This window comes from Poeciliopsis prolifica, unplaced genomic scaffold (genome assembly GCF_027474105.1).
Source record: "Poeciliopsis prolifica strain line A6 unplaced genomic scaffold, Auburn_PproV2 SCAFFOLD067, whole genome shotgun sequence".
Classification (NCBI taxonomy): domain Eukaryota; kingdom Metazoa; phylum Chordata; class Actinopteri; order Cyprinodontiformes; family Poeciliidae; genus Poeciliopsis; species Poeciliopsis prolifica.
In genome coordinates, this window is record NW_026562442.1 from 1,529,525 (window position 1) to 1,552,752 (window position 23,228).

General features: G+C 38.1%; 2 protein-coding genes across 2 annotated transcripts in view; one reads left to right on the forward strand and one right to left on the reverse strand.

Moving 5' to 3' along the window:
* The window catches only part of sema3c (sema domain, immunoglobulin domain (Ig), short basic domain, secreted, (semaphorin) 3C), a 43,747-nt gene extending 30,448 nt beyond the window's left edge, over positions 1-13,299 (forward strand). Inside the window, exons 11-18 of the mRNA XM_055020334.1 lie at positions 777-921; positions 1,816-2,038; positions 3,904-3,992; positions 4,496-4,537; positions 5,274-5,431; positions 7,181-7,248; positions 8,776-8,906; positions 11,049-13,299. Coding sequence (XP_054876309.1) covers positions 777-921; positions 1,816-2,038; positions 3,904-3,992; positions 4,496-4,537; positions 5,274-5,431; positions 7,181-7,248; positions 8,776-8,906; positions 11,049-11,471 — 1,279 coding nt within the window. The 3' untranslated portion in view covers positions 11,472-13,299. The remainder of the gene's footprint in view (positions 1-776; positions 922-1,815; positions 2,039-3,903; positions 3,993-4,495; positions 4,538-5,273; positions 5,432-7,180; positions 7,249-8,775; positions 8,907-11,048) is intronic.
* Positions 13,300-13,638: 339 nt separating this feature from the next.
* Positions 13,639-21,763, reverse strand: cd36 (CD36 molecule (thrombospondin receptor)). Its single transcript, XM_055020335.1, has 12 exons — positions 21,437-21,763; positions 20,889-21,049; positions 20,657-20,801; positions 18,716-18,871; positions 18,065-18,156; positions 17,035-17,084; positions 16,886-16,955; positions 16,523-16,710; positions 16,321-16,439; positions 16,164-16,237; positions 14,329-14,383; positions 13,639-14,226 (listed from the first exon to the last, which is right to left on the reverse strand). The coding sequence occupies exons 1-12, from the start codon at positions 21,557-21,559 to the stop codon at positions 14,050-14,052; spliced, it is 1,410 nt and encodes a 469-aa protein (XP_054876310.1). The 5' UTR covers positions 21,560-21,763; the 3' UTR covers positions 13,639-14,049.
* Between the last annotated feature and the right edge of the window lie 1,465 nt (positions 21,764-23,228).

Here is a 23,228-nt window from a genome sequence, read left to right on the forward strand (position 1 = left end):
AAATGTTGAGTTTATGTGATGCTAATTCCCACCTGAAGGTGGCAGTATTTCTTTCTTCTGCTGCGCTGCTTCCTCAGCTTTACTTGACCTCAAATAGAAGTCTGTTGTCAAACAAGAAGTCACATTTACTGTGATGCATATGCACAAATATTACAAAATATTTAGCAAATATTTCTGAATTATCTCCAACAATCAGTGACTTTGATTGGAAAAAAACAAGTTAACTCGTTTAGGGACTGATCACTTTCAAAATATGTCCAATGTTGTTTAATTTTAAGAAGTTCTCATTGAGTGCAGACACAGCTGTTTATTACTGTCTTCAAGAACAGCCATAATCTTGATGAGATCCAAAAAACAAAAAGGAATCATTAAATTAATCCAGAACTTATATCACCGTCATCTAATGAACCAAGCAGTTCAGATTTAGTCTAAAAACTGAGAAAAAAATAAGTAACTTGATCCATATTTGGTGTTTTCTCATATTCACTTGTTACCTCAGGTTCATTCAGAGTTTACACTAATGTAGAAATATTGTTTTCTCTGTCTCTACACAGTAAGATTCTGTTTCTTTTCCCATGTGTTACTCAGAGCTGCTTTTAGTATCTGAACCAAACCACATCACATATTTAAGAGGAAATAGGTGAGCTGCCTCCAGTGGCGTTTGACAACACTTCCTTTCAGGCTTTTTTTTTTTTTTTCCGCTCTCACATCCCCTGAGACGTTGTTAAGTGAAAACAGCAGGAGGTTTTTACCAGCTGCGGTTTTTATTCCTGCAGCTCCGTGTTCAAAGGGTCAGCAGTGTGTGCGTACAACATGGCGGACATCCTGACCGTGTTCAACGGGCCGTTCGCTCACAGAGACGGACCCAACTTCCAGTGGGTGGCTTTCCAGGGCCGCATTCCCTACCCAAGGCCCGGGACAGTAAGACTCATTCTCATCATTTTACGTTTAAAAAAAAAAAAAAACTTAAGTTCATTTGTATGGAACATACAGTTTAAACAGTTTAAATTTATGAAACAAGCAATAAACATTGCATTTTGTCAAACGCCAACGTTGCTGTTTCGGCTTTTTTGCAGTTTTCTGGGAGTTTGTTCCAGATCAGTGCAGCATAAAATCTTAGAATAATTATAATAATAATTGAAAACTTTGTGAGGAAGAAAGGAAGAAACATTATAATGCAGACAGAAGCGAAATCTATACAGTATAAAATAACAAATTTTCATTTATTTTAACATTATGTGTGATTTTCAGTAGCTATATGTGCATCATCACTGCTTGTACAGGACTTTAACGCTGACTCTAATTTAATTCACTTCATAAGTTTATATGAAAGGAGGAGATTTTATAAAATGCTTGTCTTGAATGACTAAACACATTATTAATATTGTTATTATTATGCAGTTGGTAGCACTGTTGCCTTGCAGCAAGGAAGTCCTGGGTGCGATTCCCCGCTCGGGGTCTTTCTGCACAGAATTTGCATGTTCTCCCTGTGCATGGTGGGTTCTCTCTGGGTACTCCGGCTTCCTCCCACAGTCCAAGAACATAACTGTCAGGTTAATTGATCTCTCTAAATTGAAATGAAACAAATGTCCTTGATAAGATTTAGTTTTTGCAGTGCATTCAACCGAGACAAGCAGACCAAATATTTGCACATAATTTCCAGTATAATATGAAAAAAAAATAGATCTAAGTATTTTGAGTGCCATCCTGCTATGGAAATTTAAATAAAATAACTCCATGGATAATAAGACAGATTTTATTGGCTTGAACCTGTGATATTATTTTTATAAGGTATTGTATAAACTGCGTTTCCAGTGTCCCGGCGGAGCCTTCACTCCCGACATTCACACCACGAAGGAATTCCCAGATGATGTGGTGAACTTTGTCCGGAACCATCCGGTCATGTTCAACGCCATCTACCCGGTGGGACGGAGACCCCTGGTGGTCCGCACCGGCGCCAACTACAGGTACACGGCGGTGGCGGTGGACCAGGTGATGGCTGCGGACGGGAACTACCAGGTTCTTTTCCTGGGAACAGGTAAGAACCATGTGCAGCCGTGTCCCTTTGTGTCTTTTTGATTTGTTTCCACAAAAATAAGATTATATAAACTGTCAAAAACTCCTTGTACTCACTTAAAGATGGATAAAAATTGACCTGCATAAGTAATAATAATATTAAATTTTAATTCTACTCAGTTCACATTAAATCAATGTTTTCCTGAGGGGAAATATCTTTTTAAAAATTTAATAGCATTCAGCATTCTTTAACTCACATGAACACTAGCAACATTTTGCCTTAAATTACATTTTAAGATTCTGTTATAAACATAAATTTTTTCTCACAAATATATATATATATGGAAAATATGATTAATAAGAGACCCACTTAATTTGTCTAATCATTTTAAATAACATTGTGCATGAATTCTTGAGTCTCTTGTCACTAAACAATTGGTTTAATATTCCAGTTGCTGAGTTGTTTTATATGTAACCGATTGCTCAGTGCAGCCAGTTATCAGATAAACGGATAGAAAAGTTTACAGCGTGCAGATTGTGTTGCAGCTGGACTGATAGAGGAATAGATGTGGATTGATCATTTGTACCGATTCACTCGGGTCGATCAGGTCATTCTGGCCTGTTTCCAATGTCGGAGCAACAAATATATAAAACAAATTTTTAACTGAAACTTTGTTTTTGAAGATTTTAATCATGATTTGATCCAAAAATACTTTATAAAATGTCAAAATAGAATTCATTTTTCATTCATATGATAATTAAAATTTAAATCATTGCTGATCTTGGCTTTATTTGTTCATGAAGTCCATTTTTTTCAAAGTATGTCTTTGTTACTGTTGTATAAATCCTCTTTTATTTTTAAAATTCTGACTATTATTCCACAGGGAAATATGTATTTTCTTCTACTTTAACTCAAAGTATCTAGTACCTTTCAATCAATAACAGTAAACAAGAAATTCGATTAAAATCACAAGTGATGCCACAACAGATTCATATGCAGGCAGGTGTATAGAAAGAGGGAAGAAAGCTCAACAAGAAACACGAGTGAATCAAAATCTCCATAAGCAAACACAAGAATCTAAATGACTGATGGTGATTCATCAGAGGCTTGATGACTCAAAACGCTGCATAATCATGTATATTTACCCAGAGGGACACAAAATGTAAATTTGAAGTTGTAACTCAGGAAGACATGAAGAAACTGCTTCATTAATTAGACGACCACAGTTTGAACAGAGGCCTCTGTCTGTCTGTCTGACAAACTACCTAGCTTGTATTTGCATGCGGCGCATATGGAGCGTTTATTTTCCTTTGAGTGTAAATTAGCATCAGGCTGCAGTGAGAGGCTCCGGTGCAGCTGCTGGTGTTTGCGGAGCCGCCGCTCTGATGTTTGGATTCCTGAAGAGGAGCCAGCGCCGGCTGACTCAGGGAGGAAGAAGAGGAGGAAGAGGAGGCGCTCTTATCAGACGCACCCAGAAGCTGATGATGATGATGATGATGGTGCTCAGCTTCCTCCTACGTAGCCTGATGACGCTGATGATGATGGTGGGGCTTTGGGAGGATGTTGAGTCCTGACCTCCTTGGCGCCAGATTAGGAGATTCCAGTTTATTCCTGTTTGAAACGCAATCTGAGAATTTGATGAAAATGTTTTACAGAATAAAAGAGGAAAAGAAAATAGTGTGGAAAATAAACGTCCATTCATCTTTTAGTTCATCCATCCATCCAGTCATTAATCTATTCCATGTTTCTGTCCATCTGTTTGTATGTCCATCCTTTCTAAATAAATTCTGTGGTAAAAGTGAATCAGTCTCTTTCCAGCAGTTTCACCTTGGAGCTATTTCTGTTTTTAAATAGTCTGCTGACCCTCTGCTCCTCTCTCTCCTCAGACAAAGGGACGATCCAGAAGGTGATAGTTCTGCCCAGCAACCGGTCCCTGCATGGCGATCTGGTCCTGGAGGAGCTGGAAGTGTTTAAGGTCTGAACGCCCGCCTGCCTTTTGTCTCTCCTGAAAATCAAAAGCAGAGCGGTGACGGGTTCAGGTTGACGCCGCTGAGGCTGATGCAGCACAGACTGCAGGGAAACGCGTTGGCACAGACAGACAGACAGACAGACAGACAGACAGACAGACAGACAGACAGACGTCTGGCTGCTACCCTGACTGACCCTTCGCACATGTTGCTTTATCCTGGCTAAAATCTGCGCTGACTCTCCGGCTCCTTTGATCCCCGACGCCGCCTGGGCTGCAGCGCTCTTTGGAATCTGTTCTGAAAACACAGGATATTTCTTCAAGGAAAGCAGGAGAAATTGATTTTAGATTTAATTTACACATCTGTTGCACTAAAATAATCTCAGCAGTGAAAATAGGAGTGCAAATTGTTTTAAATTTAATTTGATGGCTGCTTTCAAAAGTCAGGTTGTAAGTGAAGAGGCTCTTTATTTTCCCAAGTTAATTTTCACTTTTTGTTGTTTTTCATCCAGAATCAAGCTCCTGTCACAAATTTGAGAATCTCATCCAAAAAAGTAAGCAACCCCAAAAGCCTTTCCCCTTTTTGTTTTGATTTCAGTTTGATGCTTTGCTTTGCAATGGCAAAGTAGCCATGCTGAAGATAGAAAAAAGAAAACATTTTCACAAGTAAACCCAGAAATTTTTAGATTCGTTTCAGAAATTTTGAAAAGTAAAAAATTTTCAACCTTTGGAAATTTTTGGACTTTCAAAAGTTTAACATTTTTGAAAGTCTTTAAAAAATTCCAAGTTTTTTTATTGGAAAATTCTGAGATTCATTATAAAATTTCTGCATTTTTTCCTAATTTAGAATTTCTCAACCTCAGAAATCACCTTTTATTCTGGAAAAAAATGTTGAGATTAATTAAAAAATTAAAAAGTTTTTCTGTTCAGGAAATTTAAACTTTTCAGAGTCAGATATCCATAAGATTTTTGAGAAAATTTCTGAGATCAATCTCAAAATTTGACTTTTTTCTTGCAAGTTTCAAATGTTCAAACTCAGAAAATGTTCCAGAAAATGTTTGACATTCTTTGGCAAGAATTGACTCTCCTTTTTCTTTTTTCCATCTACAATGACCCCAACATGGCATTGTTATTCATTATCTGTGTGTAATTGGCGAATGATGAAAATCTTCTAGGGAAAGCCTCAAAGCAAAGGAAACATTGGTTTCAACACTCTGCCTCGTTCTGCTGTCATCCAGCCACTTATTAAGACAAACAGGCGACTGACATCTGAACTGTTTGCTTTTGCAGCAACAGCTGTACGTCAGTTCTGAGTTCGGGGTCTCGCAGGTCTCCCTGCACCGCTGCCACGCCTACGGCTCGGCTTGTGCGGACTGCTGCCTCGCCAGGGACCCCTACTGCGCCTGGGACGGGCTGAGCTGCTCGCGCTTCTACCCCACCGGGAAAAGGTAGAGCCGCCCGCTTGCAGCTCTAGGCTCCGTAGCTCCAGATGACGTTTCCACGAAAGCTGCTTTTCTGACGCTGACGAGGTTCAAAGGAGCAAGAGATGAAAATGTAGAAAAAACCCCACAAAAACATGAGTCATGTTTGAGGTTTTGGTTTATTAATCAGGGTTAGATTTATTCCACAAAAAACAAAATGGATTTCTTTTGTAAATGCAAATGGAAGAGTTCAATCTTCCGATATCAAAAATGAGAATTCTGAGAAAAAAATTTTGAATATTGAGGAAAAATGTTAGAATTCAGAGAAAAATGAATTTAAAAAACAGATCGGGATATTTAGAGGTCAGAATTTTGAGGGAAAAAAAATGTAAAATTCTGATAAGAAACTAGAATATTGAGAAACATGTCAACATTTTGAGAAAAAAGTTAAAATATTGGGGAAAAAAGTCAGAATGTTTAGAAATCTGACTCTCCTCAGTTGCTTTAAAATTTTTTTCCACATTTTGTGCAAAGTGTTAATACAAAAGAAAACTGAGAAATTGGTGGAGCATAATCACATTATTACACAGCAGATTCTCAAACTTCAATGTATTTCTTTGGAAAGAAATTTCAATGAATTTCTTTCTTAGACAGGAACCCAGTTCCTCCATTATTATTATTATTATCATCATCATCATCGTCACAGTTCTGATTACAGACACTCTCAGTGAGTGCCGGTTGGAGACATCCTCAAAGGAAGCGGATCCAAGTGGAAAACCATTTGGACCGACCCAAAGAAATGTTTAGAAATGTTTAGAAATCTGACTCTCCTCAGTTGCTTTAAGCTTTTTTTCCACATTTTGTGCAAAGTGTTAATACAAAAGAAAACTGAGAAATTGGTGGAGCATAATTACATTATTACACACCAGATTCTCAAACTTCAATGTATTTCTTTTCTCCTCTATACACAATTAGTGCATAATTGTGAAGAAAATGTTTAATGGACTTAAACGTTTCACGAATAAAAATGTGAAAAGTATCTGAATCCAGAGAAACTGTATTCAAAAGTTACTTAATTAGTTATTACAGTTCAAAAACATTCCCACAGCATGATGCTGCCAAACTACAGACAGACATCTTTCTGCTTGAATTTGCAACCTAAAATTTCCCAAACGTCTGTGATTACAAAGTGACAAAATGTGCAAAAGATTCAGGATTCTGGATCAATTTGCAAGGGATTTTCTATCATTTCTACCTTGAGAATGTTGTAATTAATGTGTTACAACAAATATGAAATGAATGAGCGGCCCAGATTGCGGTCAGCAGCTGATGCATAATTTATTCAAGAATAGAACAAGCTGTCCTTATGATCCATCAGTGATGACTTGATGTCACAAATCCCTCGTTTCCGTTCTCTTCCTGCTCAGACGTAACGCAGAGCGCCAGGAATGAGCGACCTCTAAGCGAACGCGGCTGTGGTCTCTGTGAGGCCCAGCTGCTCGTCCCCCGACCGCTCAGCCGGTCCCGGGTCGAGTATAGTTCGGTCCCGGAACAAAAAGCTCAACTTTCTGTGTGTATTTCATGTTTTTTCTGCTCTGAAATGTGTCAGCTGTTAACATGCTTCCTCTGCCAAGCTGTTCCGCATCAGAGCGCCACTCGGCGGAACAACATGGTCACATTTTCCTCATGTCGTTCTGGCACCAAAACCTCCTAACTTATTACTGTGTATTTTCACTTTGAGTTATGTGTTAAATTGTTTTTTTTTTTCTTTTAAAGGAGAAGCAGGAGGCAAGATATAATGCACGGAAACCCACTCACTCAGTGTAGAGGATTCAACTTAAAAGGTATTAAAACAGCTGCTATGAGGTCACTTTTACACTTAAATAAATCTGGTTTTCTGGCTAATTTAAACCACACAAGGACAATTCAGCAAGTATTAGCTAAGTTATTTTTTCTCACTGTCCGTTCAAATCAATTGGAAGAGAGAAACAGTTTTGTTTTTGTCTTCCCGGCCATTTATAAACCTACTAATTTGAGGGATTTTATTCATCTGATTGTGTTTTGTACGGAGTCCCATAAGGGACACGATGGCATTTTTTTTTTCTTTTGTGTGATCTTGCAAATGTACAATGGCACATTGTAGATAGAAACAAAAGGAGTAAATATACACCAGAAAACTCAGATATTTTCAGATTTATCTCAGAAATTTTCTAGAGAAACATGGAAAGTTCAAAAAAATCTAACAATTTTCCACTATTGAAGCTTGAAAATTTCTTCATTTTTTCTACAAAACCTTCTAGAAGATTAAACTCAAATTTGTAGTTTTTTTGGTGGAAATTTACAATTGTTTTTTTCTATCTACAATGACCGAGATTCAAGATTCTAATGCGGCATCTTGAATACTGAGAGTCTTCCTGGAACAATATAACGTATAATACTTTAAATATATTAAAGTATTGTTGGTAAAATTCATTTTCATTTTTTCATGTTTCTCTTTTGTTTAAACCAAACGACAAACTTGTGCAAAATGCTGGAGCAAAACAGTTCAAACATGGGCTTTCCATTCTTAATCTAAAATGTAAACATCACAAAAACTTTTGGCGATATAAAAGAAAAACCGAAAGAAAAAATCCAAAATAATTGGATTGTTGTTGAGATATTTGTATGAGGTAATCCACCATGTCATAAGCTAATAAATAACAAGAAATGATGTAACAAAATTGGACTTCAAAACGTAATGAAACATAATAAAAACTTTATTACACAATAATCAAGGCAAAGTGTAATAAAATCCTTGAATATATTTTGTAATGCTTTTGATGTAAAGTCCAATCAAACACAAACATGTAACTAATAAATTGGTTATCAATCACTGATTGATAGAGTTTCATAAAAGAAATGCATTTTGATTGAGGAAATTTTATTGTCACTGTTGCTTTATGCAAAATAGACCAACCTGCACTTGCTAATTTATTGCAAGGGAACTCAAAAGAAAATATTTCCTCCATAGTTTTTTGCCCGTTATGCTTTTTCTAAAAATAAAATCTGCACAAATGTCTCACTAATATATATTCATCCTGATAAACAGCTGCAGAGTATCTGCTCCCTGGTGTTTCTATAAAGAGTTTGGGGAATGAGCCATATGGGTGTTATCACCAATTAGTCTCAACTCTGTCACCACTCCAGCTTTCTGATTGAGGCGTTTAAATGCAAACAGAACGGCATGATGGGAAACCGAGTTGGTCTGAAACTTTGAAGGGATTACTTTGTGCTCAAAATTCTGGATGGGGTTTAAGCTGAGCTGCATGTCAACAACTCTGAGTCTCCAGTTTTCTTCTTCTTCTGACTCGGAGTGTGTGTGTGCTTATCAGCCTACAGGAACGCTGTAGAGATGGTGCAGTATGGCGTGAAAAACAACACCACCTTCCTGGAGTGCGTTCCAAAGTCTCCTCAGGCGTCCATTCGCTGGATCTTTCAGAGGGACAACGACAGGAGGAAAGAGGTCAGCCTGATTTTTGAAGAAGTCGACGGTCTGCTTTATGGTTCGCCTTTATGGCTGTTTAAGATGAGCTTGATTAAATATCCTCCGACTGATCTTCAGATTCCATCAAAGCTAATGACACCACATCACAATTTCATTCAGTGATACAGTATCTATTACATACTTGGCCCTCCTTAGATCAATCAGTCGATCGATCAAGTTTGTTTGTAAAGCACAATTCAGCAACAAGGCAGCTCAAAGTAATTTACATCATAAACATTAAAGATACAGAAGACATCTCATAGTCAAGAATTGAGAAAACCAATTAACTTCACATTTTGTCACGTGCCACCAATACACATCATTATGTTTATAGTAATGTTTCATTCTTTGACTCAAAAATCAACTCTAAACATGTATGTTTTTGTCAGTGTTTCAGCTGTTTTGCAGTTTTCTGGAGGTTTGTTTTAGATTTGTGGTGCAAATCTGGTAGGAATTGTTTGAATGTTCAAATAATCTCTATTTCCATGCTGTCTCTATGTAATAACAATCTGAGTTTTTCCTATAGAAAGTTTTTTTCTATAGAAGAAATACTCACACTCAACTGTATTGGGTTTTTACCAACTTATATTCCAGGCTTTTGTCAAAAAGCATAAAGTATCACTCAGGTTTTCTGTTTCATGTGTTCTAATTAATCCTCTTTCCTCATCTTTTTATGGATCAGACCTTTAGAATGAAGGATTTCTGCTTTCTGGTAGCCCACTTTGATGCCCAAGTGTCCATCTGGGCATTTATTTCTGTGCATCTATTTGCAAGTCAGACCCTCATTAGCCTAGTTGGAGAGTAAGTTTAAGTTTTTTTGGAGACAGAACTAAAATAAGATAATGTAGTGCTACAAATATGCATAAGCATCACGAAGGAATTATGTAGTGATGAACCGAGAACTGTCAGAATATGTGACAGAAAATGGATTATTAAGAATTAGGATTATTAGATGGGTGTAATAATTTAAAGGTGATACTGAAGCACTTCTTAAGTCACTTACTTCTAATAAATTACCAATAAGTAACCAAAAGGATCACAATGTGTTTAACTAAAAATACAAGCTTCATGTAAAGTCAATCATACACAATTTTATCTATGAAAAGCAGTAATGGAGCCTCCTGCACAACCAAGAAGAATGCAACATGTGGTTTCTGGAGGGTGAGTCAACAACAAAGCACTTGTCTTTTTCCAGCCGCTGATGAAATAGCGTAATAACAGCTGACATGCCGGCGCAGTGTGACTTAACCATCAGGAGGTTTTTGAAAAGGCTCTTTTTCCAGACACCAAAAAAGGTGAAGGCATTGCCAGAACAACTGTGTTTGTTTTGGGGGTTTTTTTCCAATTGCTTGACTGGACTTGATGGACAATAAATTGTTCCAGAAGCTACTGCAATAATTGATAATATTGTTGTTTTAAGACCATTTTCGGGTAATATCTTGGTAATAATGCCATAATAATGAAAGAACAAATTCTTGAAGATCAATAAACTTTAAATTCTAGTAAACCTTTAACACCGGAACTAGAAGATATTTTAAATATCCAAAAATAAATAAAGAAAACAACAAATAAAATGAATTAATAAGCAAAATTGTTTTTCAAAATAGAAACTAGTTGAGAGCAAAACACCAGACTGAAGAGTTTTATCAACCAGTTTTGACAGAAAGAGAGAAAAACATTAAATTACTAATTTAATTTATCATGTGCACTGCAAAACTCACAATCACGCCAAGTATTTGTTGTCTACTTTCTACTTTAAATATCTTAGTAAACTTGAATTGAGACAAAACTTAATTTAAAATATTTTTTCAGCAAGATATAGACATTTGTTTTAAGTAAATAATTCCTTAATAATGGTGAAAAAGAACTTGTTGCTTTGGCAGATAAATGTACTTATAACAAGACAATTTCCTCATGTTATTAGTGAAATAATCTGTCAATATTCACTAATATTAAGGAATTATTTACTTTAAAAAGTTTCTAAGTCTTTAGTTTTGTTCTATCACAAATGTAATAATATATTTGCACTAGAAACCAGATTAGAAGCACTTGGTAGTATTTGGTATTTCAAACGGAAGTACAAAACTGGGCAAAAAGTAAATTTTGCATGATTCTGTGCAGGTGAAGCTGAACGATCGGGTCCTCTCCACTGAGCACGGCCTCCTGATCCGCTCCGTCCAGCAGTCCGACCGCGGCCTCTACTACTGCCTGACCACCGAGAACGGCTTCAAACGCACCGTCGCCAAGATCCGCCTACATGTGCTGAGCGACGGCATGGTGAGCGTTCTGGCGGACAAGCGGCAGGCGGCCTGGGCCTGGGCCCGCGCCGCGCACCCCAAAGCCCTGCTGGCCGCCTTCAGCCCCGCCGAGAATCTGGCCGTTCAGCAGTACTGCAAAGAGAGGAAGGACTTCCAGAAGCTTCAGCAGAGGCAGCAGCAGGAGCAGCAGCCACCCGGGCCCCTGAGGGGGGACCTGGCCAAACTGAGGCCCCTATTGGACCGGAGGAAGAGCCGCAACAGACGCAATCACCTCCCTGCGGTGTGACGCATGGCAGCGAGAAGCAGCAGAAACTGCCACACATACCTCCCTCCGATCCTCCAGACCCGCTGCGGACGTTAAAATACAACCAGAAGGTTGGTTCGGGGAGATTTAATCCCACAAAATCCAGTTTTCTCACATGAGGTAACGTGACCAGATGGCTGTGATTTTTCAACCACGAATTTTTGGTTTGCTTTGATCGTCACAACACGATAGGAAACGGACGACTTCCTCTGATGAACTCTGCGCTCAGAGGATAACTCACCTCAAATCAGCTGATTTAATACGTTCAATGGACCTTTATCTGTTGCTATTGTAATTGAAAAAGGTTCAGAAGAGACATGGATGCATTTTCGGACGAGAAATATCCAAGTAGGAGATCACACTTTGCTTTCATCATATGTTCCTGATGCTACAAACATAGTTATTATAACAGGTGCATCAAGAATATCTACAGCCCCTCTTTGGCTTTTTCTCCTCGTTTACTGCATCAAAACCCGTTCACTCTGTTTCCAGGATTTCTGGAAGAGAAACGAGCCCACAGCATTACAGAACCTCCACTGTACTGAACTGTAGGCTTCAGGTTCTTCTCCACACAATAATAGTTCAGGTTCGGTTTAGTTTTCATCCCACTAACATTTCTATTCCTTTATATTTAAACTCTGCTCCACTGTGGATCACTTTAAGGTTTAAAAGGTACTTTGGAGAGTGTAATGTAACTTTAAAAAGTAAAGTTTAAAGTTAAAATAAACCTTCAGTTAAATTTATTTCCAAATAACTGTTGATGATGTTTTTCATTTAATACCCAAAAATTTCAAATATCACATTTTTCAAGAGCAGTGTCTGTAATTATTGTTAAAATAACCTACAAAAAGAGGAAGAAATAGATATTGTCACTTTTATCACAATCACAAAATATTGTGATAAAACCTAAAATCCATATCGCCCAACGCAACATATTTGTACAAAATAATGATTTTGCAATAATAAATGCATTTATTAACAGCGTTTTACCCAGATAAATGTTTGTTGCACTTCATAAGGAGATAGCGCCTCAAATGTTTGGATACAACACAAATAAAAATGTCATGTAAAGTGGCCTTAAGGAACAAAACACAAAAACCAATTAGGAAATCTGCCTCACCAGAAACAGCAAAAGTATAATCTGTGTTACAAATCAATTCTTTTCATTTTTATTATTTGTTTTGCTAAATTTTTTGGTCTATTTTTTTGTGTTTTGCGCCTCCTGGCTGCACAGGAACTTTAAAGGAGGTCCACAACTGTTATGAAGCTGCATGTCTCTTAATTTCTTCCATATTTCTGTCCAACAGAAACGTTCCAGCTGTGATCTGATGGTCTGTTGATCTGCGTCTGGGTTCAGTTTAAAAAAACAAACTGACGTTTCAGTGAACGGCTTGGAGGTGAGGAGTTGAGGCCGTCTTCAGTAAAGTGGAAATCCCTTTTTTCAGACATAGTGAGGTAGTCTGAGTTAGACATTTTGCATTTGTGAATAGTTTTTTTTCAACCTATAGATGATGTAGATAGAAAATATTGTTTTTGTACAAAGTGTTTTATGCTTCTTTAATGTTTTAAATTAATATTCTTGCCACGTTTGGTCAAAATTGTTTTTTTTTGTACATAACTTTGGTGTTGTTTACCAGCTGTGACCGCATCTGCGAATTCAAAATATTTTAAAGCAGCATGCATGTTCCCTCCTTCAGTCTCCGCTTCACATGTCAGACTTTTCATTTCAACTCTGCGTAATTTTATTGTCATAAATTCTATGTATTTGTATTTATTAATGTCGTAGCCTGAATAAATCTGTTCAAGTGAAGTTCAGCCTATATTAGCTTAACATGTAGATTACAAAGACACTTTCCATCCATCACTTAAGCAAAATTAATAATTAATTTAAGTATTTTCTGGTCTATTTTTTCAATTTTTTTCCGTTTGGCCTCAATCAAAATAAGACGTTTCTCTAATACTGAAATACACACATCGAGACATGCAGCCTGCAGCTTGTCGTTTTATTAGTGTATAATTTGAATTTCAGGCGAACAACTGACTAAAGGGCATTTCAAATCAATAAAACCCTTTAATGATCTCATGATCTTTATCAGCCCTTACCGATTATAGTCACGACTGCATTAAATGAAACACAAGACAAGTCATGAAAACTCTTTTTCTGACTTTAATTAATTATGAACACACTACTTTATATGCACATTTGCCCGTCTACCTTTCAGTCATAGGGTGTCAAACAAACCCATTCCTCTCTGCATGGAGACATAAAGGGTTTACCTGACAGCTGAGAGGGGTTTCTGTTTCTCCCTCAAGAAATCCCTGATTCAGTTCATGTTACAGTGTTTGAAATCAAAACAAGAATTGGCAAAGAAATTCAGCTCTCCTGAGCGGTTAAAAAAATCACAGTATTCCTCCCTTTTTCAAATAAAAGGAGATCTGACTTTATAAATAAGACAGAGACTGCAAAAATTACAAGTCTATATCAAAAAGGGTTGATGTCGCCTGGCGGTTTGAATGCACTGTGGTTATATGTGCAAGAAACTGACGAACCTGCGATTTACTACGCAAGCTCTTTTTTGTTGTGGCTCCTCCGCACAATAAAGTAACCAAGAAGACACAGGACGAAGACGCCAATACCGACACCCAGGAGCACTTGTTGTATGATCTCCAACATCTGGATACGAGATATGAGCTCCTTCTTGAACATCGCTGCTGTTTCATCATCCAGTGTTGCCGTCTGAAAACAGAAAGGTGAAGATGATTACTGATTCACATCACCTTCAGGTCTTGTCAAGTTACAGCCAAAAACTTTAAAGTGTGTTCTGCAAATTTCCTGTACCTCATTTAGCCAAACAAGAGGGAATATGGTATAGTCCTTTACTTTCTTGAGCACCCTGCAAAGAAAAAGCTCATCGATTCTTGTCCAGAGTATAATTTCAGTGCACGCATTTTTCAGAGCGTCTGTAAACATTTTTGCTGTTTAAAAGAAACTCAAGACGTTCATTGCACTCAATTTTGCTGCTGCAGCAACTCTTATCTCCTAACGTGTAAAACCCTCTGAACCTGCTTCACTCTAAATACCCCGTTCCTGCTTTTAGCATCACATTTTCCCCATCATTTCCCATCTGATTCATGAAGCAAACACATGCATCCTGTTTGGGAAGTGCAAGCAATTTTGCACTCTCTCTGAGTTAGATTGCAGCCGTCCTGGCACAGTGTCACTGTGACCTGATCCAACAAACAGCAGGAAGAGAGAAAGAGATAAATGTTCTCTCACAGCAACGTACAAGGACGAGGTGCAGAGGCACACCTTGAAACTGCAAGGAGGACAATTGTTGTGATTCTTGTGGGAATCTTTTCTTGGAAAATATTTTTGGAAAGATGTTTACTTATGCGATATTTTGTATTGTTGAATCTTGGATTCATTAGACATGAGAGGCAACAAGCCTTAAACCAGTCACTGCATTGCAATGGATTAGATTTAGTGGCCATCGTTACTTCCAGACGAGGACGAAAAACCTAAACGAGCAGCCTGAGTCAACTGGGAATGTCGGAATATTTAGAGTCCTGGCTAATGTAGGTTCCATTCACACCTTCAAGTACTGATTATGAATGTAACTTTACCCTTTTAACACCCACTGGAAACATCTTGCTAAACTGCAGGCAAAACAGATTACTGGGCCTCAGTAGGGGGTAGTTTTTCTTAGAAATGTTGATTCTATTTAGTAGGACAGCATAAGCATAAATTTTTTGCTTGGCTATGCGTCTTAAAGAGCTGGCTGCCAATTACAAAGGATCAAAAGACTGGCTTGCACATTTAGGAAGTTCACACAAAGCATGGCAAACTAAAGTAGCAAGCATGGACTATCCCATGCCGAGGTTGACCTTAGCTGCAACACATGAAGTATGTCCGACTAGCTGACTTCAAATTAAAGAGGGAACAATGATGCAGGAGTTTGAAAGCCTTGATCAACAGCATCCACTTGACAAGTTAGTCTCTCTATGTCTGTCAGTCTTTGCATGAACAGGAGAGGGTTAAATGTCCTTTAGCATCATCTACTGTAATGCTGGCATTGACCAGTATGGCAACAAAGGCCTTGGCCAAATATCAAAACCCTCGGTTTACAAGTTTGAGTACAACTCTAAACCTATTTATTGTGTTAAGACATGGAATTTAATCAGATATCAGATACTAACAGCTAAAATTAGCGTTCTCTCTTGACTGGCAAGGTCAGCCTTAGAGATAAAGCGAGGGGTAAAGTCACAGTTTTCAAAGGAGTCAGCTGAAGTGGTGTCATTATCTCCTGAAAATCCCATTGGGAGGTTTTCAGAAGGGACGATTGCCTTTCTTGCCAAAACATACCTCAGTATTTCCTTTTATCCTTATAAACTTGATACTCTGAGCCCTACAGACTGCAGCCTTGTTTATGTATTGTATTTCTGAGAATAATGGGACCTAACAGGATATTTTTGATGCAAATCTAGCATAATGCAAATTGTTTTTAGAGTGATTATGTCAATACTGATAAGGTTGGTACACAGACTCATCTAGTGCCTCTACTCGGTGTGTTGTAAAGAAGAGAATTAGAAAAAAGCTTCCCCAACTTCCTAGAAACTAAACACAAAGTTAAATCCTTTTCCAAAATCGTTGAAGAAAATAAAGGAAGAACTCACGTGATGACTTTTGATGGTCCGTACATCATGTTCACTTGAATTCTCTTGGCAAAGTTCAGAGTAAACCCAGTGGTCTGGTGGGAAAACAAAAACAATCTCGTCTTAAAATTACCCACTGATCTTCCAAAGACAAAACAAGAAAAGTTGATCCTCATACAGGTTCAACATCCAGAAAGGTTTTGTGGTGCTCTTCGTGGGGGTTTAATCCAAGCACATCCGTCCGCAGTGATGGACTGCCATGCAGGAAGTGAGGCAGCGAGATATAAACAGGCCTCCCTGTTCAGAAACATAAAGCTAAATATTAAATGTCAGATTGAAATAAGATGGATTGACTCATTTTTGGTATTTTCTAAACTAACCTTGCTGACAGGTACTGATGTCCAGCACGCCGGCCAATGTGCAATTTTTGGTGGTCTTCATGTTTGAGCAGAAACATTTGTTGTCTGGATTGTCCAAAGGGGAGGCCAGAGTTGATGGGTGAAGTGAGTATCGGTACACATCGATTCCTTTCAGGTCCATCGTCCTCTCATAGCTGGCTGACACAGACCTGAAGTCACAAGAACCAGAGGGACTGTTCCAGGTTCCACAACCATTTCAAACACAGCTTCTCTGAAAAGTTCTGACCTAGTTGATTAGTGCGAGAGGAACGTGTAAAAGTTCAGCCTGAATGCCAACATAACAGATCGGATGAGTGGCTCCAGATACAGCGAAACGTTAATCACCTGCAGATGTCTGAGGAGAAGAAAAAGAGCGGATCCTTCTTGTTCAGAAAGGGAGGGAAGGAGGAAGCATCTAAGAAAGAGCAGAAAGAAAATCTGGTCATGGAGATGCAACATGGAGTCTAGTTTTTGTTTTGACTGAAGTAACATACCTGTCCCATTCAGCTTGTCACAGTACTCATCGTTCCAGAAACCCAAGCTCCTATGGCACAAAACAAAAAGATAAATTGTACATTTTTAATTATTTTTATAATATAAGCTTATGTGAATTATTTTTATAATATACCCCTAAATTTGTTGACAATGTAGGTGTTGTTTGTGTCGAAAATCAGAAAACTTTAAAAATAAAATAAAAAGGGCTGCGACCAACTCAAACTTAAAATAACCTGATCTGGATGTCTGTAGTCGTCTCCATTGACCATAGGATTGCATAGTTGAACATTTAGAAAATATATTTGCTCAATGGAAACAAAAAATGACAGAAAAGACTATATATATATATATATATATATATATATATATATATATATATATATATATATATATATATATATATATATATATATAAACAATTTATTTATTTTTTTTTTAAATGCTACAAAGTGTTGTTTCTTTTGGTAATGTTTGGCAGTGTAAACACCTTTTCCGCTTCCCACAAGTCACATGATCAACAACCGGATGTCGACATTGATGCAAACCACGAAGAAGACAACCGTAAGTAGTTATTTATTGTGTGAACAAACTTATTCACGTTTGATTTTACTTACGGTTCATATTTAAAACACCGCAACTGCGTTATTGATTTTTCCAAATTAGCAGAATATCGACAAAGTTTTGCGCATATCAGTAATATAAATGCAGCTATTATTAGATGTCCTAAGCAGAATTTAATGCAGTGGTCTCAAACCCATGCAATGCACCTTTTATTTGCATCTTTGCTTCAGCACACCTGGCTCCAATATTGGCTCATTAGCAGAGCTCTGTGGATGCTGACGAGGCAGTTTTACCTTTTCATTCAACCGTGTAGGACAACAACGAAAGGCTGCAGGAATACCACCAATGAGGCTTGCACACTTTTCAGCAATTTTACACTGGACATTTCATTTAAAGTTTTGTTAAATAAAAATGTATAAAAATGTCAGTGTGGACAGGAGATGGTGACCTTAAATGAAATTGACTGACTTGCTTTCTTTCCACATGTCGATCTTTCCCACTTTTGAAATGTCATCTTTCCCAGTGAAGACATCGTAGGGGCCATCGTATGTTTTATTGTACTAGCAGAAAGGAGGGGAAAAAAGTCCATTAGTATTTTGTCTGAAATTAATAATTTAGTACCAAGAACTTGGAAAATTGCATTCCAGAACCTACAAGTTATTACTTATTTGCTGAAATTCATTTGGTACTTAGTGAAAACCAACATGTTCGTCCCTTAAATCTTAGCAACCAATTTTTAAGAAATTAACCTTTTAATCTCAGAATGTAGTCACATTTTTTTCCAGAACTTACCAATTACTTTCCCTGAATTTACAATGAACTTACAATGAATTTGTCAGGAACTCTCAGTGAAATTTTATTTGAACTGACCAAGTTTTATTTTGGACATTGCCAGGCGTTTTTTCACCAAACATTCTCCAAAATTTCCTGTTACTTTCTAGGAAGAACTTGGTCAGTTTCAGGAAAGTAACTTGATTTCCAGCTGCAATTCAGCCAGTTTGACATCAAAGGAAAGTACAAATTTTTAGGAAAAGTTGTGTGAAAACTAATGGTAGCTTTGCATTTCTTGTGATTTTCCCCAGGTTTTTTTTAATTATTATTTTCTAGATCTTTACTCACATCTAAGAAGAAGCCCACATCTCCTTTCAGTATGGGATCTGTGTATCCAAAAAGCAGCTCTTTGACTGTGCGGCGCTGAAATAAGGAAGAGTTGGTGGTCTTTATCAGCGTCTCCACGATTGAATGTAACGCTGCTGGAATCGCTGAATAAGCTCCCTGAAAAACAAATAAAAATGATCCCAATTTGGAAAAGCAGTTTATAGAAACAGATCATGTTGTACAAGGTGATATGCCTCACAGATATACACATTTTGATCCAAAACCGATGTGCACACAGAGGTATTTGTTCCCGTGAGAGATAAATCTGAAAATAATCTTCTTCTATGACTCTGATCCTTGAAGGGAACAAGCAGCGACTCCTGCCTATTATTTGAGGCTTATTAAAGTTTGAAGAAAGGGCACGCTCTGTCAATAAAAACAAAAATTGACTGCATTGTTCAATTACAACCTCTGGTTTATTAAAATGTACATGCAAGCAATTCGATGCTCTATTGGAGGACCAATTCACCACTGAAAACAGGGGAGAATATCTAGTTAAACTATTTTTGGATGGAATTAAAACCAGCTTAGGTTTGTTTTTGTTTGTTGTTGGGTTTTGTTTTTTTTTTTTTTTTCATTTTGGACGAAACCAGAATGGATAGGAAAATTAGCCAGAAGGCCTTTCTTGCAGGGAGCTTAATTCTGGGAAAAAGAAGGCGAGGTGAGCTGAACAAGGCGTAACAAGGTCCACTCTGTGAGATGCAATAGATAAATAGATCAAAGAGCAGATGGATAACAAGGGTTCAAATTCGCTTTCAGATTAATATTTCAGTCTAACCCTCGTCTGCTCTGCTGAAGTTGTCGTCAATAAAAGCAGCTGGTGAAGATGAAGGATCAAAATCGATCCTCCCACAGTTGTAAACACCTTCTGTTATTGTTTTTGTGTCAGTCAGCGACTGATCCTCAGCATGTTTGTCTTGCAAAACTAAGAATTCAATACTATTTGTATAAAATAAACCAACCAATAACTAGCAGGGTTTGTTGTACGATTAGTTTTTCTGCGGTTTTGACGGACAGCTACGGTGCCTCGGTTATGTGTGTTAATTAAAGCATACAGCCCCCGTTTTGTCCATATATTACTTAACCATCTAAACAGTCGTAAAATGGAAACGTTGAACCTTGTACTCTCAGCAACACGATTATTACTACATATTAAAGCTTTAAAGTTTTGTTTGCTCATGATACAAAGTACACAATTATTAGAACATCTGGACACTTACTGGTATCCATCATTAGTCGGGTGTTCAAAGTGCGGCTCGTGATTTTGACCCAAAAGGTTTGGACACCACTGATGCCATTTCTGTTCTGGCAAACACCGACTGACGCTTCAAAAAAATCCTTATTTCAAAAGTCAGAAAGCAGTTTGCATAGCAACAAGAAAAACTTGAATCCTCTTGGCAATGTTTGTTTCCAAATGATTTCAACATTTTGCCTAATAATCCTACTTGTCTTTTTGTCTCAAATATGTTTTTGCACCCAAATTGGTCTGTGAAACACAAATAGTGCCAATGAAAAAAAAAGACTTTTAATGTTTTGAGCTAAAAAGTTGCAAAAAGTGAGATTTTTAATGTCGGTGGCCATAAACCGTATCTCAGAATTAACCATCACAATTATTTTAAAAAAATGACACAATTTCTGTGATTGATCTTATTTTTTCTTGGATGCTTCTAGCCTTTTCAACACACCAAGAAGATAGTCACTTTTTCAAAACTCTTTGTACACTCACTGTCAGATGTCATAAAAGCCAGAAATCACCTCAAAAACAAGTGTTTGCAGACCAAAGCAGCCCGCTGCAAGTCAACACAGCTTGCTTTGCCGTTTCTTCTGACAGACTCCAAAATCAAAGAGGGATTGCATAAACGTGGCAGAGCTGCATAAAATTAGGAATAAAAACATACTTACAGCCACCGCCAGGTTGAGTGAGGTGATTTTGTCGTCTTCTGTTCCCACTGACATGGACGGCTCAAAGATGGCACCGTTTGGCAGCAGGAAGGAGACGGTGTGATTGGGGTAGAACGTGATGTTGTCCTTTGCAAGATATCTTGTCCTGAAAGCACAAACAGTCAGAAAACAGTTGATCAAGTCCTCCTGAAGACATCTGTTCAATGACAGGGAGGTAAAGAATAAAGCTCACATGTAGGTATACGGTCCTCTTTCTACCACTACTGGTGTGGCGCCGTATTCCACAACCTCCAGCGGATTCACCACCTCAAAGAGCCAGAACTGCCGATACACCTTTGCCCCTGCAGCCGCCCAGTTCTCGTACGCTGTCGTCCCCGGCTCAATGACGGCTTCCTGCACCCCGCAGACACACAGACAAGCTATTTTTAACATGCCTCAAGACTGCCAGCAGGCCAGCATCTCCACTGACACGTTAAAAAAAAAGGTGGATGCTCTCTTTTAAAGGCAATCGTATAGATGTCGCCTGAAAAAGCTCCTCTGAAGCTCTCGCAGATGGTGATCTTTAGATGGATCAGCTGTGCGGAAACTCGAGTCATATTTGGCTTGTTTTGCAGTTTGAAGCAGCTTTCAAAATAGCATACGCCTGATCTCTATTTTCTCCTGATTCACCTTGATCTCCACACACACACTCACTCACTCACTCACGCCCTCACACACACTCTCTCTGACACGCTCTGTCACTCCTTACCCTCTAAGCCAGGGTGAAACTGAACTCCATACCTTCTCCACGGTCCCCTGAATGATGTTGTCTCCCACGGGGAAGAGGATGCCTCCCAGGATGGCCACCAGTGCCCCGACCACGGCTCCGGCGATCAGCCCACACCTTCTGTTACAGCAGCCCATGGCGGTGTGTGTTTCCCTCCTTCCTCTACGTGTGCCTGTCTCTTGGCTGCCTGTTCTCCTGTCTCTGCGTGTGGCGTGTGCTGCAGCTTGACTGCGTTTGTGTTCCAGGCAACGGGAGGAAAGCGGCACAGGCAGGGCTATACCATTGGAGGGGCTGACTGAGCCGCTGAGGCCAGGTAAAGGTGCACACACCCCCCTGGCTGAGGCCCAGGAAAACCCTTCATTTACACTATCTAATGGCGTGGTGGGTTCAAGGGTCACTCTAGGTATCAGACCAGGTGATAACCATTTCAGACTTCGTAGAAAAATTCAAAAGGGAAGAGTAGCTTGTCAACTTTGCTGATAATAAAAGACTTGATTGCTGACATTTAATTTTTGTACCTGCTGGTATAAAAATTAGTGCAGTGTTGGAAATAAACAGCACTGCACTGAACCCCATTGAAAACCTGGTTATTCCAACAAATATTGATTTCTGAACTCTTCTTGAGTTAATTATTTCAAAATGCATATGAACTCGTTTTCTTTACATCATTTGAGGTCTCCAAGCAATCCAACTTTTTCATTATTTTTGACCATTTCTCATTTTCTGCACAGAAATACTAAAAATGTGCTGAGAATTTCCGACGTGTTGTCAGTAGTTCATAGAATAAAAGAACAATGTTCATTTTTTCCGATAAAAAGATCAATTTAAGTGGTCTCTTAACTTTTCCAGAGCTGTATGTGCAGCCAAGATTGAGGAGCCTTGTGATGTTTATCAGAAATGTTAGCATTCCTATTTCGGTAAGAAATTTCCTTGAAAATTCACCATGACTTTATACCTCTTATTTACAAAATATTATTAAAAGAAGCCATATTAAACCCAAAAAACATAAAAAGGATTATCATTTCTGCTACCTGAGAGTGCAACTGTTAAAACATGGGACTGTAGTACAGCTTCAGAGTCTTCAGTCAGAAGCACTTTCAGATTTGTTGTGAGACTGACTGCTTACAGAGATCAGTCCTGACATTTGGGATAAATTACTTTATTTTTTAATTGCACAATGAATACTTTACAAGCGATAATAAGACTTATCTTGTTCATTATTTATCCTATTTACTGACCTTTATCTTTTTGTCTCCTGCCTCAGTTTACAACAGTCTAGAAAAAAAAGCCACTAAATGGATAATTAAATGTTCATTCTCTCTCTATGGCTGCAGTTCAGTCATTTTATGAGTGATAATGAAGTGAAATGTGCTTTATGACAATCCATCCTTGCTCCATCCTTATCAGGAAACTTTCCATTTAGAAATGATTGCACATGAGTTTTTGGAGCCTGATAAGAAGAAATGAAATCCTGTGTTTGTGTGCACATGCTCGGTCAATAACTTTGATTCTTATAATGCTGTTGCAATCCATGTGGTTCCACTGTTTTTATTGCCTTCAATCTTTCAGCATAAATAACAGCTGGTTGTGCAACACCTCTGTGCTTTCCTTATGTAAAACATGATAACTGGGCGACCGATTAAAACTTAAAGGCATATCCTTGCTTAAGTAAGACAGAGAACAGACCTGTCTTTTCCTATAATGCATCTGCATTGTGTTTTAGAGAGAAAGTAGACACAAAATTGAGCTAATGTTTTTTTTTGTGAGTTGTAAATCCATGTTGCAATCGCCCATTGAACAAGAAAC

Excerpts from the sequence above, each read along its gene's own strand:
- cd36 (XM_055020335.1), bottom strand. The coding sequence starts at position 21,559 with ATGGGCTGCTGTAACAGAAGGTGTGGGCTGATCGCCGGAGCCGTGGTC. Across the intron at positions 21,050-21,436 it reads TTCAGGGGACCGTGGAGAAG|GAAGCCGTCATTGAGCCGGG; the intron begins GTATGGAGTTCA and ends TGCGGGGTGCAG. Across the intron at positions 16,440-16,522 it reads CATCAGTACCTGTCAGCAAG|GGAGGCCTGTTTATATCTCG; the intron begins GTTAGTTTAGAA and ends GTTTCTGAACAG.